A 15,729-nucleotide genomic window follows, 5' to 3' on the forward strand; every position below is an offset into this window, starting at 1 on the left:
ATTAGTGCGGCGAAACTCCAGGCGAAAATCGTCTCCATGAAGAACCAAAAGCATTCAAAATAGAGGAGCATTTTAAATGAATTTTTTACGAAAAAAAGGCGGAAGCTATACTCAACAAACAACATATTACACGGGAAAATTTAACTTTTATTCATTTCACTGGAGATGTTTATACACGTTAACATAAAGGACTTATTCATTCAACTTGATGACATTTAATAGTTTCATAACATTTTTTGGAAAAATCCATTGACGATAAACGAAATTCTTCACGAGAAACGGAAGAAATAAATAGTTTGAGGTTTGAAGAAACCCGTTTGATTAACTTGGAATTCGCGTTACCGTCACCCATTTCTCGTAAAAGTAAACGTTTTACATATAGTCAAGGTTACGAATAGACCTCATCAACTGGTTAGTATATAATGGATGGCAACACTTAGCATAACACATCAGTCAAGATCTGCAATCGTCAAGATGGAGAACACGACATCAGAAGACACTCCCGTTCAGCTGGAAGATTTCGAAAACGAAGAAGATTTGGAGCTAACCGCGGTCGAATGTCCCAGTCCCACCATCAACAAAATTGCGGACATAACAAAAATGCAAGAAGGGTAAAAAAATTTAATTTGTCATACTCAATGAGTGTAACTACAAATGGAACGTAAGATTAGATTTCATTATTCGAATTTTACCTTTGTATATGATTGCAACTTATTTTCTAAATTCTTACAGGGTCGGGCGTCTGTTATATAGATGAAAAATGGATGGACAAATGAATGGACTGCGGCCAGATGTCAGTGTTAGATCTTCGTTCCAGGAAACATTTGAACAAGAATCTGATGTCTATGTACAGAGTGCTTCTCTCCGAGAGTCAGAAAGTGAAAGTGACGACAATGAAGACCCCAATTCTTACGTTAATGACTGTTATAGAACTATTCAAGGAAGTGCTTTGGTAAGTTACTGCATGAGCTATTGGTTCAGTCTTTTAAATCATTCTAGTTGGTCTACTTGGCATTGGTCCTTTTTCACATCATGATGGGAAAATGTTAAAGTGCCTTGTCGATCGTTCTCGCGTTTCCCCAAAAAAATCATTTCATTTGATTCAACTTTGAGTTTTTTTCTTATGATTAAGTCTGATTTCCAGACGCTTTCTTTTCTTATTTAGTTGTCATCTATTAGCTCGGAGCTACCAAGAAACCGACGGAAGAATGCAAGAGGAACTGCCATTATCAACAGAAAAAAATGACATGAAAATCTACAGTCAACAATATTTTAAATTCCTCCCCATAGCACTGAGCAATCTCATAATCTGTCGATGTTAGAACGGAAATAATATTGGAATTTGTTAGGGACACTAAGGAGGCATCAAGAAAACAACCATTTGCCACGACCGGGGAGATTGTTCAGAATTGTCTTTCTACGAAAGCTGTAGAGGTTCTGAAAACGCAGCTTCCGTTTGTTAAACATGTTATTGGGGCTGTAAATCGGAGAGAGAACATCCCTTTCCCAAGATTGACCTGACAGAACCAAGCTAAAAAATCAACCTGGGTGCAGTAGATGGTAACTATCATCTATCTTCCAATTTTTTATAGAACACAACTACAAATATTAATTTCTAAAATTTTTCTAATTAATTTAGACCGAGATTGTTTCACATACACATACATATTTCCCTATACTTGCAGGGTCTCTGTCATCCCGGTTCCGCCACAAGCTTTTTTTAACGAATGAACAACGCCAACTTGTAGGAAGCTGTCGTCAGTGGTTTATGGATGGCACATTTAGAGCAGCACCAAAGGAATTCGCTAAAGAGTCTTTGACTATGTAAAGGTTTTTGAGGCGATACAAAACCCTGTTAACTCTGTATATGTGTTGAAGAATTTGTTTCTGATTTTGAAATAGCCGTATATAGGGCGGTAAAGAAGTGTTTTCCTGAAGTCCATCATTCCGTATGTTCCTTTCATTGGAAACAGGCTGTGTTACGTGGCAATTTTTGGTATTAAGTTATAGAGTTTAATTGCAGCTTACCTTACCAAACCACACGTCCACTCCCATGTCCACCCCCATGTCGGACATATCAACTCATATCAACTCATCAACATCAACATCATCATACTCATTAACATCCTGGTCATCAACTACCGACACGGAGGGATGGACAAACACCACCAATTTTACCACCTCACCTCTAATTCTCCTAACCACATCTAATACTAACCAAAGCGGGAACACAATTGATTTGTGCAGCCCATCGACAATTGATTTGTGTAGCCCATCGACAATCAGCAGCACTGTTGAAGTCAGTTCAGGATATAAAGAAGACGCAAAAAACCCATACGACAAGTCAACAACAAAAAATGTATTTGTGTCTGAATATTAATTTATGTCTGTAATTTGTATTTGAAATTCAAATTTAGAATAAAAGATGACCGATTGACGAAGGTCAAATGACGTCAGACAAAGTTAGACAAAATCTGACATCATGTGGCATACGTCAATTGATCAGACAAGGCGGGGCGGGCTATTGTAGCAGACATCATCTCAACTCAAATAATACGTTGCCGCGATGGTATGGTGCGCCGTTTGTAGCAGCGAAATAGACACTTTTCTACTACCCCTTGTCTGCTATAGTCGTCTGCATAGCAAAATTGCCATATATTCTTTTGCAACGTTTCTTTTTTTAATCAATGGCATTTGCCACATTAAATTTTAAAATAAATCAGCTACAATTAAAAAACGAAATTTTATAATTCCTCTTTTTTCCGCTCCCATCCCTTTGTTTTTTCTTTGGCGCGAGAGAAAAAAAGGGATGGGAGCGGAAAAAATGGGAATTTTATTCTTTAGTTTTTCAACTTAAAATTCAACTTAGATAATATAAATTAAAAAAAAATAAAAATAATAGCTTAAATAAAACTAAAGCAGGTTTATTTTTTATAAAGTGTTTCCCTAGCCCTAGCCGTTCAACTGAAAAAAAGGCCAAAGTGACCTTATTTGCATAAGGTCCTCTCGGCTTTCCAAAGACTTTTAGAACCGGCCAAAAGTACTTCAGGAAATGTAAACAAAAATCTTTAAAAAAATCAGAGGTCTTCCCACTACCTCTAGCTATCTCCACACCAAATTGAAAGCATTTGCTCAAAAACTGTACTATTGAGAGAGAACTGCAAAAACAGCGTTTTTGCATAAGGTCCTCTCGGGCTTCCAAAAACTTTCGGTAGGTACTGTATATAGAGAAGGGGCAACATGTTTTATAAAGACACACAGAGAGAAAAGTCATCCGACTAAAAAGCCCCATTTCCAATTGGGTCGGCGTATCATGTCCCGGTGAAAAGCCAGGGCCCACGAAAGGGAATGAAATTAAATTTTTCCTTTAACTTTAGCTTTCCGTCTCTCGACTCTTCGTATCAAAACATAATCGAGAATACGAGAATCGACAGACGGTAAAATACATGAGCTAGCCGCCTTGTCAGCATTGATCATTAAAAATCGTTCGGCGATAACGAAGAACGTGCGTCCAAAAGAAGGGGAAAGAGTAAAAATATAACGCGAGAAGAAGCAGAGGAAAGAAGAGAATACAAAAATTAATTCTGGGCGTAGGGTGGTTATTAGGCCCTACATGAGAACTTGACTCGTTATACTCTCACAATTCTTTTAGATGCTAAATCTGGTATTTATCTATGAGAGGCACAGCCAAGCGGCATTGTTTGACGCCTCACAACCAGCCGAGACCGACCGAGACCGAAGAAAACTCAGATGTAAAAAATTCTCAGGCATAATCTATAGGACAATCCCGTGTGTGTGTCATGGGCTCATGACCCAGGATCATTAGAGCTGATGTGTGCCAATGATCCGATTAGAATCCGATGCGTGTCGACTTTCATATAAGCGTAGTTGCCGATATGGTTGCCGAAACTGCCACGAAGGTTGCTGGTGAACTGTCCGGGGTGAGCTAGAGGGAAGCTGGCCTGGTCCAGCTCGTCCTGGCTAGCGCTTGCACCCGAATTGCGTTTGATTCAAATCGCTTCAACTCGAATTGCGTTTTTTTTTAGATTTTTCAAATATTCAGTTCATTTCGAATTGGAAAAATCCAAATTCATATTCATTCGGATTGTGAAATTTTTGGGCAAATATTCATTTCCCGATTCATGAATATATTCATTGTGAATATTCACGAATATTTGGGTCAATTCTTGTCAAATTTGAAAAAAAAAATGTTTTTATTGGAAAGTGGAGAGGTGGTGATATAGTCTGTTGTACTATGTGAAACAGCAAGTTAAAAAATATTTATTTTAATTATAAAATTCTTAAATTAATTTATGATGTTGTTCATAGGTATTTACTTTATTCGCTAAAAAATTATTACTTTTGTACATTTAGTTTTTTAGTTTTTTAATAAATAAAAAAAGCCCTCTAAAAATCTTTAAAAAAATACAGGATGTTTTTGGAATTTACTCAAAATTTTAAAAGAAAAATGAGATAGCAAAAGTGTAGATATACCTTTTATCTTTAATCCCCCAAACAATAAAATTTCTTACTTCAAAAATGTGTTTTATAATTTAAGTTCTCCTAAAAGCGTTTTTGGGGGTTTTAAACAAATAATTTTTAAACATACCAAAAAATCTAAAACCATAGTGAAAAACAAATACTAGGTGGAAAATATAATCGCACGAGTAGCCTGAGCCCCGGTCAAATCCGGGGAACTTTGGTCAAGCATAAAGTCGGACTCTTTTTCTATTCTCTTTTCTGTAGCTTAATAGCACGATCTGCCCATAATAGATCTTATCGTGGGAAATCTGCCCAGTCAGTAGATTCCCTACCTTACTTGAAGATTTCGTCATCACGGCGATGCTATAGACATCTGGTGGTGATGCTGGTTGTTGCGTCATGGTTGGGACATCAACGATTACGCTATTACGGCGACGCTATAAACATCTGGTGTTGATTTGTTTGGGCATCTTTGGGCAGCGACTCGACTGACCAATCACAGCGTATTCGCATTGTGACATGAATAAGCTCCTCCCCCAAAATGTTCGTGACAGACACAGGCTCCTCCCCAAAAAGCTTGTTCTTTTATTACTTATGGATGATATTTTTGAATTAATTTATAACAATATTTTATTGCTTTATTTAGAGTGTTTCGCCCTGCCCCATAAAAACCCCGAATTTTTCCACGCCCACTTTTTTCCGCAACTTTAAAAATCGGTAGCGGGTAAACTAACGACTTTAAAATAAAATAAAAAATATTGCATGTAGAAAAAAGTGAGGCAAATACAATAAAATATTTATTTTACAAATCGGATGATTAGGAAAGGCCCTACACGAGAAAAACCAAAACCGGTCCAAATAACCCCACTCTCCCCTACAACATTTTTAGTTTCAATTTCGACCGCTAGATGTGCCACCTCTTCGTTTCGTTAAACGAAGGAGATATTCTATTGTAATTGAATTATCACTAAATTAAGTGCGGTTAAAATTTTGGATGTTTTAGTGTAATATTTCTTGCCAAATTCAAGAAATAACTTTTTAGAATTTTTCGTGATTTCATTCGAATGGATTCTAATGGAGTTTCTGGCAATTCGATTTAATTCATTTTCAACTCAAATAACGTTAAAAAAACAATTCAACTCGAATTTCGATTTTTTATCGAATTGATTCGAGTGCGAGCGCTAGTCCTGGCTGACTGGATGGCCGAGAAAGATCAGGATTGACGTAGGTGACGAGGATTCCTGTGTATAGGCCGTGGTGGCGCGAACGTCAGCGAACGGATAGCAACGTAGTTTCCGTAGTATCCACCATTTGCGGCGCCGAGACCGTATCCGTAAATTTGAGCTTGAATTTGGGCGGCAAGAACCAACACCAACAGGCACGCGATCTGCGTATGGGATTACCAATATGTTAATTTAAAGAATTACGTCAAGATGAAATGTAAAATGAATCTAATCAAACAATAAAAATAAACATTTGCGTGCTTTTAGAGAAAAACCACGCTCTTGACGAGAAACTCTACGAGAAAAACCCGTGCTTTATTTTCTGACTGGTTATCGAGTATCAGCTATCCGCATTACTAACCTCGGGAAAATAATACTACCGCCGAAATTATGTCATCATTGGCTAAATATATCGGTGAGTTTTTTTCCCATGGACACGGATAACATTTGTCAAGTTACTATTGGTTGATTCCAGTTTAGATTGACAGCACGCACGCGAAATTCAATTGAGTATATAATAGAACGTATAATTTAGAGCATCTTATATTGTCTAATACACCATTCAAATATTTCAGATACGCTTTGGCAGCCAGAGGTAAATAAAGCAATTTCCACCGTCGTCTCTACATTCAAATTTGTCAAGCGGTTTTATTAGGCTACATGAAAACATCTGTTGCAATGTTTTCATTGGTAAGCTAAAATATATTACTTTATTCTTCACAGTTCATATCATGAGCAGACTACTAATTGTCGAGATTGTACCGTTAGTCAATTAATATAAATTTTTTTATTTTCATATCAGTTTCTCGTTATGAGTTTGATGTTGGTCACATCGCAAGCGGCCCAATTTGATGGTAAGTATAACGCACAAGTTCATAAGGGAAAGGAAACTGCAAATAGGCCTATACCTGTATGAAAATACTTAATGATTCAAATTTTGAACAGACGTTTGCAGTTTGAAGCGAGAATCCGTCAAGTGCCGAACATTACTTCCCACTTGGTATTTCGACAAAGCGACTGGAACTTGTTACTCGTTCAACATCGGTGAATGCAGCAGCAACTTTAACAGTTTCGGGACAAAAAAGATATGTGAGAAGAGGTGCGCAACACCGGCAAGTAAGTCTACTAAAATTCAAAAAATCCAAAACTGTACACATCATTATGATTAATTCTTTTCTCGCAGATGTGTGCACTTTAAAAAAAGACTCTGGAATGTGCCGAGCGGCGGTAACTGCGTGGTATTTCGATCCGCCAACTGACTCGCGTAATAAAGGCGAATGCAAAAATTTTATTTACGGCGGCTGCGGTGGCAACGCAAATCGTTTCGCGTCCAAGAAGAAATGCGACGACATGTGCGCTTACTTACCCTTTGGAGCCTCAAAATAATTAACCTACTAGATGTTTCCCGCGACTATAAAACTAACGAACAACAAAATCTTCGTTGGATGATGAATTGCTAAGAAGAAGACCATTCAGGCTAAACCGTTATCTTTTGTGCACCACCTCCTTTGCTATTTAAAATTGTATCCTTATAATTGGCTATAGTTCCGGAAAATAAATTGCATCAGTTATTATTTGAAAATGGTGTTCCGTATAGGGTAATCGTTGATAAAGGGTAATCGGCTAATAATAGAGGGAAATAAAGTAAATTCAGAGTCGAGAAAAATATTTTTTTAAATCATTTGTATTCGACTGTTTATTATCAGAATCAAGTTTAATCGAGAGTTTTATTATTCAACGTGTAACACAGGGCCTGAAACTTACAGCTGGTGCGGTGGCCACCAGGTGTAATCGTATTCAGTGGTCCGGGTTCCACCTTCGTACAAGTAATGCGGATAGGCAGTACAACTCATGTGATGGAGAGGATTCGTTCCCTCGCAAGGTGTGCAATGTCTTCTGTTCGGTGTCCCGGCTTTGTCGATCCAAAAACTGAGTGCCCTTTGGTTGATCTGAAGCGGAATGTATTCATCGTAACGCAGTCCCCACTTCCACATGTCCACGTCCGTTTCAAAATACTTCTGAAATTGTTCTTCTTTGGCGGAATGATAGGTTCGGCGGCGGATGTCTTCCGGAAACCAGTAGCGATTCCCACGGTCATTCAGTGCGTAAATGTGGTTCATGTTGTTACTCGGTTCGTTGACATATTTTTCATTGACGAATCTCGTCGCCTTGGGAATTTCTTTGTTCGAGTCGAGATCGTTTTCCACAATGCAGCGCAAGTAATGGTAACGATCCTTGCAAACGGTGCACACACGTCTAATGTCGTGTATGCAGTTGCGGACGGTGAAAGCATTCGCCCACCACTCGATGCTGAACTCCATCAGTTGAAGAGCAACTTGCAGACGTTGGTAAGAATTCACGGGATGTCGTGTTATCAGATCGAAGGCTCTTGTGTTGGTCATTTCGGGTTCTGTCAATGGACGAATTTCAGTTGGAGGCTGCGCCTGACAAACGAATGGTTGGCAATTTGACGTGGTACACGGAGGATGCGTCGGACAGGGTCTGCAAGTCTGAGCTGGACTATTGGGGCAAGGCAAAGCGGCTATGGGCGGACAAGTTGGTGGGGATGTACAAGGTGGCAAATTGCTTGGTGGTGCTGGGCAGCTGGTTGCTGGAGCCGGTGGCAGGCAAATTGGATCGGCGAAAGCGCACCCCGTCTGAAATTTGGCAACGTTTTCCCTCCCTCCTTTTTCCCCTTCTCAATTGTCAATTAATGTCGTCTGTAAACCACGTTGAATTCTGGGCTTTCACTCTCTCTCTCTCGTGTTTAACTGATTTGTTCGTGATTGCCCAAAGTCAATTTACTGGGTTTAAGGACCCGCGTGTGTGTGTGTCGTTCTTCTTATTCTAAGGTATTTCCATCATGAATTTATGTTGTATTTCCCTACTAATCCTGTGTCGTATGTTTCTTCAGAGACGTCACTCGAGTTGAATCTAGTGTGTGACGATCTATCCGACATTTGTGTGTCACAGGACACTAATTGGTATGTGTTATTTATGAATTCATGTCAATCACCTTAATTATAATGTATGTTCCCTCCCAGGCCTATTCACCTCTGGGTGTTGACCCTGTGTACGAGTGATTCTCACCTTGTGTGTAGCCTGTCTTCACAGGTAGCTAAATTTTTACTCGCTCTCTTTCTGATTATGTCCCTAACCTTATTTTATTCCTTCTCAGGAACCACCACTTCCTTATCACAAAGTACACCGTGTTCATTTATGTGAACACCAGTCAAGTCGAACACAATACAAGAGATTTTGCTCTTACGAGCCAACTCAGGTTTTCATTAAGTGGAAACATTTGGTCCTTCGAACCGGAGATCTCTCCACATCAAGCAAGACCCTTCTTGCATCCTACTTGTTGCATCGAGATTCTTCTCACCTTCTAGGCGGTTTAGTGTTGGTTGCTCATTCCGAGCCCTAAACCTGCTGTCAAGTCATCGAAACTCTTCATCTTGATTCCTGGCCGGTCATCGCAGATTCGAGATTCTTCTTCAACGTTGGGTCCATCGACACCACCTACTATGGACGCTGCAGCTATCACCACGTTGAAGAAAAAGAGGACGACGTTACGACAACAGATCACCAGAGCTGTCACCAGCCTCACAGCCTTGGTCAACGCTTCAGGTTCACGGAGAGGCGTGAAGGCGCTGGTGGTACACCTCGATGATCTTATTCTCAGAACCTCCGTCTTGCAGTCAGAAATCACAGCCGTAGAAGAAGACGATGATGAAGCGGAACGACAAGACGCCACGCATCTAACTTACGCTTCCAAGGGGGATGAAGTCATTGCAGCGGCCCAAGTTTATCTGTCCAGTCGCGAAGGAGAAGCCGCATCAGTATTAAACCCACTTGATGACCAGCCCGATCAGAATTCGCCGCTGTTTCCTATATCACCGTCAGAAGCAGACCAGCGCGACCAAGCACAGAAGGATGCAGCCATGCAACGTGAGCAAGCCCATAAGGAAAAGGTCGCAGCGGCTCAAAAGAAGTGTGATGAAGTCAGAGCTCGGGCAAACGCTCTTTGGGAAGAAGCCGAAGCAGCACAAGAGGCTCTCCGTCAGCTGAATCTCTGTCAACCAGATCCGGATCATTTCTCGTCCGTTAGTCAACAGCTAGAGAAACGGTCTCCAGCAGCCGAGGAATGGCGGACCAAGCAACGAAACCTGAACGTCAAACAGGAAGCTCCGGATGATTGGATTGATCTCTACAATGCTGGCCTTCTACTTCCGGTCCATAGCCAATTCTCCTCTCGTTCTGCCGTCTCCGCGGAATTGGACGTTTATAACGGAAAAGCCGTTGAATGGTTTGGTTGGATCGACCTGTTTCGTGCATTAGTGCACGATACTCCGAAGACCCCAGGAGAAAAGCTGGCACTACTAAAACATTACCTTAAGGGCGAATGTCTGGATGTAGTCTACGGGCTCGGTGGCGGAGAGACGGCCTACAAGCAGGCACTGGTGCGTCTGAAAGAGACATTCGGACGAAGAGATGTGATGCGAGCCGCCCACATCCAAGCTATCGAACGACTTGAATTCAAGAATGAACCAAGAGTGTTCAAACGTTTTGCCGAAAGAGTTCGGACCCATCTCTTCGACCTCAGCAGGATTGGAGCCGCATCATCAGCCGACATCATCGAGAAGGTCTGCTTAAGACTCAACCAGCAAGATCGACTCGATTGGAACGCGGGACGACGTGGCCGTTTGGAATTCCGCAGCCTCAACGATTTCGGTACATGGATCTGTGAGCGAGCGTCCGATTACCTCAACGCCTACAGCATAGCCGCGGATCAAGCCAACGAGACAGGAGGGCCATCATCAACACCAAGAGGAGCCTTTCCACGTCGAGCTAAGACTCATCATTCGTCCGCAAGAGCTACAGATGGAGGCGGAGCTGGCTCAACGAAGAAACCCTTTTGCTTCAAATGCGAAAAGGGGCATTGGCTCCAAGATTGCGGAGACTTTAAGGCCCTTTCAGTGGGTGAACGGGTCAATTTCTGCATGCGTCGCCGGCTGTGTTTCGGCTGTTTCAGTTGCAGACATTCAGCAAGAGATTGCCAAAGCAAGCGCCAGTGCAAGCAACCGGACTGCAGATTCTTTCATCATATCCTGCTCCATGAAACTGAGAAGCCGTCGACGACGGACGCCCGTCCTTCAACCGCTCGTGTCATTGGCCGACAGAGAGTGGCCCTGGGAATGATGAGGCTGCACGTGCAATCCGCAGATGGTAACTGGATACTCGCCAATATTTTCGCCGACGAAGGCAGTGATACCACCCTGATGAGGACGTCATTTGCGTCAAATTTAAAGCTGCAAGGGCCGTCGCAGGTGTTGACGGTGGATGGTGCCGGCGGAGTCATCAACCGATACCAGTCCAAACGAGTCCAGTTCCAGTTGCGCGCTGAATCAGGCGAAATCTTTACGATGGAAGGTTCAACAATGAAGATGGTCGCCAGCCCCACTCCTATCACGGATTGGAATAAAGAAAAGCAGAATTGGCCGCACCTCCGCGACCTCCCGGTCGGAGTAGTGGGAGGAAAGGTGGATCTTCTCGTAGGTACAGACTACCTGCATCTTTTGGTGCCTCGCGAGACCAGAGAAGGGCGAGATTATGAACCAATCGCCTGCAAAACAAGACTTGGTTGGATCGTGCGAGGAGTTACCAACCGAGGCCATCAAGTTACATCCATTCGTAGCTGCACGATTGCTGGCCAGATCCCCCTGGATAATTTGACAGCGGAAGTTCGTCGTTTCTGCGACACCGAGGCCTTTGGGACCGAATTCACCGCCGGATGTGTATCAGCCGACGACCGCCGAGCTCTAGCGATGGCAGAGGAGAAGACCCGGAGGTTACCCGTCGGATATGAGGTGCCAATTATCTGGAAGGAGGGGGAGCCGGACCTCGTGAATAATCGACCCATGGCTGCCAATCGCTTCCAAAGCCTTCTCAGGAGGTTCCAGCGCGAGCCGAATTTGGAACGAGACTACGAAATGACGATGCAGAAAACTCTGGATCAAGGATATGCATCACGGGTTCAAGATCCAGCGGATGAAAAGTACTTCCTGGCCCACCACGGTGTCTACAAGGGCGTGAAATTACGAATAGTTTTCGACGCCGCCGCCTCTTTTAAGGGGAAATCATTGAACGACGCAATGCTAAGTGGCCCTGCTCTACAACCTGCGCTGGCCGCCGTCGTCACTTGCTTCCGTCGGCATGAAATCGCTTGGGCGTCTGACATCGAGTCCATGTTTAGCCGTTTCCGGCTTTCAGCAGAAGATTCGAAGTACTTTTGTTTCCTGTGGCGAGATGCGGCAACGTCGGAGCCAGCGGTTTACAAGATGGAGCGACTGCCTTTTGGTGCCAGCTGCTCCCCTTTCGTCGCCATCCGCACAGTACGTCAAATCATGGAGGATGCCGGAGACGAAAAGATGGCTGCCGTCGTACGTGAACGGATGTATGTAGACGATTATTTAAGTTCAGCAACAACCGTGACAGCCGCCGTGCAAGAGGCCTCCACTATGAAGTCGAGATTGGCCGAAGCGGACCTGAATCTGCAGAGCTGGGTCTCCAATTCCGAAGAATTTATGCGAGCCATGGCATGCGGGGAGAAAGCTGAACAGAAGACACATCCGTTAGGCGACAGCGGCGAAGAGAAGGTGCTGGGAGTATTTTGGGATACACGCACTGACACGTTAGGCTTCAAGGTTGCCGAGAAGTCTTACACGGAGTTAACCCGGATGGAGTTGGTTAGCCGAGTTGCTGGAGTGTTCGATCCGTTGGGCACCGCCTCTCCAATCATCGTTAAGGCTAAGATTCGCCTCCGAGACTTAGGCCAAAAGGGCCTAAAGTGGACGGACGTCGTCGAAGGAGAGGACCGAAGATGGTGGGACCAGTGGTTCGAGACTGTCCTCCAGCTGAACGACGTCAAGATGCCGCGCTGTCTCTTCCCAGATTCCGCCAACATCGTCTCATCTGAATTACACACTTTCTGTGACGCTTCCGAAGAGGCTTATGCCGCAGTGGTCTACGTCCGAAGCGTCTATGGTGACGGAAGCGTTGTCGTCCGGCAAGTAAAGGCGACAAACAAGTTGGCGCCAAAGAAGACCATCTCCGTTCCAAGGCTGGAATTGAACGCCGCTCTGCTGGGAGCACGAGTAGCCCGAGCAGTTCAAGAAGCTCTTCCAGCTCATGTGAAACGACGACGGTTCTGGACCGACAGTAGCACGGTCCGAAATTGGATACGAGCCACCGCAGCCGATTATCAAACATTCGTCAGCAACCGCGTCGGAGAAATCCAAACCATCACAGAAGAGGAAGAATGGAGGTTCGTGCCAGGGCTGTTGAATCCGGCGGATGCGGCCACTCGTTCCACCCTAGACGGCATCAATTTTCCTGCCGTGTGGCTGACAGGGCCGGAATTTCTTATGCTGACAGAAAAGGACTGGCCGACTGATCTTCCGTGGCTTGTGGTGAAAGATGAGTCGAGGACTAGCCGCACGTTGCTTGCTTCCGTGCCGGAATCGCCGGTCGTTTGGACCGACGTGAAAATAGCCCCGGACGACATCGCGGCGCTCAGTAAAATGGACGGCCGATACCTGGAGTTGGTGAAGAGCTGCCAAACCGAAACATTCGAAGAGGAGATCCGTCGCATCCGGAGGGGCAAGAATTTGCCGTCTTCATCGAACATTCTGGCCCTAGCACCAATTTTAGATTCCGGCGGAATTCTTCGACTCGGTGGTCGAGCCGGGCGGGCGCAATTGCCCTACGACCAGTTGCATCCACCGTTGTTATCCGGAAAGCATCCTTTTGCCGCGACGGTGGTCCGTGCGTTCCATGAACATTTGAAGCACGTTGGAACAGATTTCTTGTTGGCGTACGTCCGTCAACATTATTGGATCACCAACGGCCGTGAGCTGGTGAAAAGAATACGCCGTGACTGTGTCATCTGCCGACGGAATAGGGCCAAACCAGGAGAGCAGCTGATGGGAAACCTGCCGAAAGCTCGACTGGATGCTGGAGCGTTGCCGTTCACTCGGACAGCAATCGATCTGTTCGGGCCTATAGAAGTCGGTCTCTACCGTAACCGCACGGCCAAACGATGGGGAGTACTCTTCACATGTCTAGTGACGCGAGCTGTTTTTCTTGAGTTGGTGCCTTCTCTATCCAGCACGGATTTTCTGCTATCGTTGAGGAAGTTCATCGCTTTGTACCGCCAGCCGGCGGTTATTCATTCGGATAACGGGACGAATTTCGTTGGTGCGGAACGTGAGCTACGTGAAGCTGTCGAGGCCCTACACGCCTCCGGAGAGGTTCCCGTTTTCATGGAGAAGGCAGGGATTGATTGGAATTTCCAGCCTCCACGTACACCCCACTTTGGCGGCGCTCATGAGTCGTTGGTCAAATCGACTAAACGCGCCCTTTACAACGCACTGGAGATAGAAGGAAAGAGTCTGCGTCACCCAACGGAAGACGTCTTGAGGACTCTTCTATATGAAGTCGCTGGTTTATTGAACACCAGGCCGCTCACATATGTTAGCTCCGATCCCGAGGACTTCCGGCCGCTCACACCGAACGACTTCCTTAACAGATCGCCGACCGCCTTCCCGCCAGCTGGATGTTTCGATGATGCAAGCCCTCGTGAACATTATCGCTATCTACAACGGCTGCTCAACTTATTCTGGGATATCTGGAGGTCAGGGTATCTGCAATCTCTGGCCGCCCGCAAGAAATGGAAGGTGCAGCGGCCAAACTTCACGGTGGGAGATATCGTTCTCGAAATAAATAAGACACTCGGCCGCGGACAGTGGAACATCGGACACATAGTTCAAGTTTATCCTGGGTCAGACGGCTGTGTCCGAGCAGTCGACGTCCAACTACCAACTGGAATCTTCCGGCGAGGAATTACCGAATTATGTCTTCTGGAATCCAGCTCGGCCGGCGAGCCGGCCTCGGGGGAGGATGGATCGGCGAAAGCGCACCCCGTCTGAAATTTGGCAACGTTTTCCCTCCCTCCTTTTTCCCCTTCTCAATTGTCAATTAATGTCGTCTGTAAACCACGTTGAATTCTGGGCTTTCACTCTCTCTCTCTCGTGTTTAACTGATTTGTTCGTGATTGCCCAAAGTCAATTTACTGGGTTTAAGGACCCGCGTGTGTGTGTGTCGTTCTTCTTATTCTAAGGTATTTCCATCATGAATTTATGTTGTATTTCCCTACTAATCCTGTGTCGTATGTTTCTTCAGAGACGTCACTCGAGTTGAATCTAGTGTGTGACGATCTATCCGACATTTGTGTGTCACAGGACACTAATTGGTATGTGTTATTTATGAATTCATGTCAATCACCTTAATTATAATGTATGTTCCCTCCCAGGCCTATTCACCTCTGGGTGTTGACCCTGTGTACGAGTGATTCTCACCTTGTGTGTAGCCTGTCTTCACAGGTAGCTAAATTTTTACTCGCTCTCTTTCTGATTATGTCCCTAACCTTATTTTATTCCTTCTCAGGAACCACCACTTCCTTATCACAAAGTACACCGTGTTCATTTATGTGAACACCAGTCAAGTCGAACACAATACAAGAGATTTTGCTCTTACGAGCCAACTCAGGTTTTCATTAAGTGGAAACACAAATTATTTCGGTTTCTACACCAGTTGGAATGCAGAAATTATAATAAACAATCAGTCCTGTAGCCGTCATCAAAATGAAACCGATGAAAACAAAAAGGAGAAAAAACCACTTCTGACGGGACATGCATGAGCAGTTGCTTGCCCTGCCGTTTGCTAGAGACGCCATTTTTATTGAGTTTAAATGCGTGTACTTTTCAGTAGCAGCCAATGCCCTTAAGTAGACTCGGAGGTTCGAGAGTGACATTGGCACTAGAGTTGCCGTTGCGATTCGACAAATTATACGTTAAAAATCGGACTTCCTGTCAAATTAATTTTGATTTTCCATATTTGCTTAATTATTCCGACCTTGTTCAACCATTAATTTATTGATTTGAGCAACATATAGTTTTATATCTTC

General features: G+C 44.2%; 2 protein-coding genes across 2 annotated transcripts; both read left to right on the top strand.

The window, feature by feature from the left end:
* The first annotated feature begins 6,511 nt into the window (after positions 1–6,511).
* Positions 6,512–7,250, top strand: LOC124312504 (BPTI/Kunitz domain-containing protein-like). Its single transcript, XM_046777036.1, has 3 exons — positions 6,512–6,559; positions 6,651–6,821; positions 6,889–7,250. Exons 1-3 carry the CDS (start codon positions 6,517–6,519, stop codon positions 7,089–7,091), a joined length of 417 nt encoding a protein of 138 aa, XP_046632992.1. The 5' UTR covers positions 6,512–6,516; the 3' UTR covers positions 7,092–7,250.
* A 1,979-nt stretch (positions 7,251–9,229) lies between these two features.
* On the top strand, positions 9,230–14,692 carry LOC124310774. The gene has a single exon (XM_046774748.1). It carries the CDS (start codon positions 9,230–9,232, stop codon positions 14,690–14,692), a length of 5,463 nt encoding a protein of 1,820 aa, XP_046630704.1.
* The last annotated feature ends 1,037 nt before the right edge of the window (positions 14,693–15,729 follow it).

Source organism: Daphnia pulicaria, chromosome 8, assembly GCF_021234035.1.
Source record: "Daphnia pulicaria isolate SC F1-1A chromosome 8, SC_F0-13Bv2, whole genome shotgun sequence".
Taxonomy (NCBI): Eukaryota; Metazoa; Arthropoda; class Branchiopoda; order Diplostraca; family Daphniidae; genus Daphnia; species Daphnia pulicaria.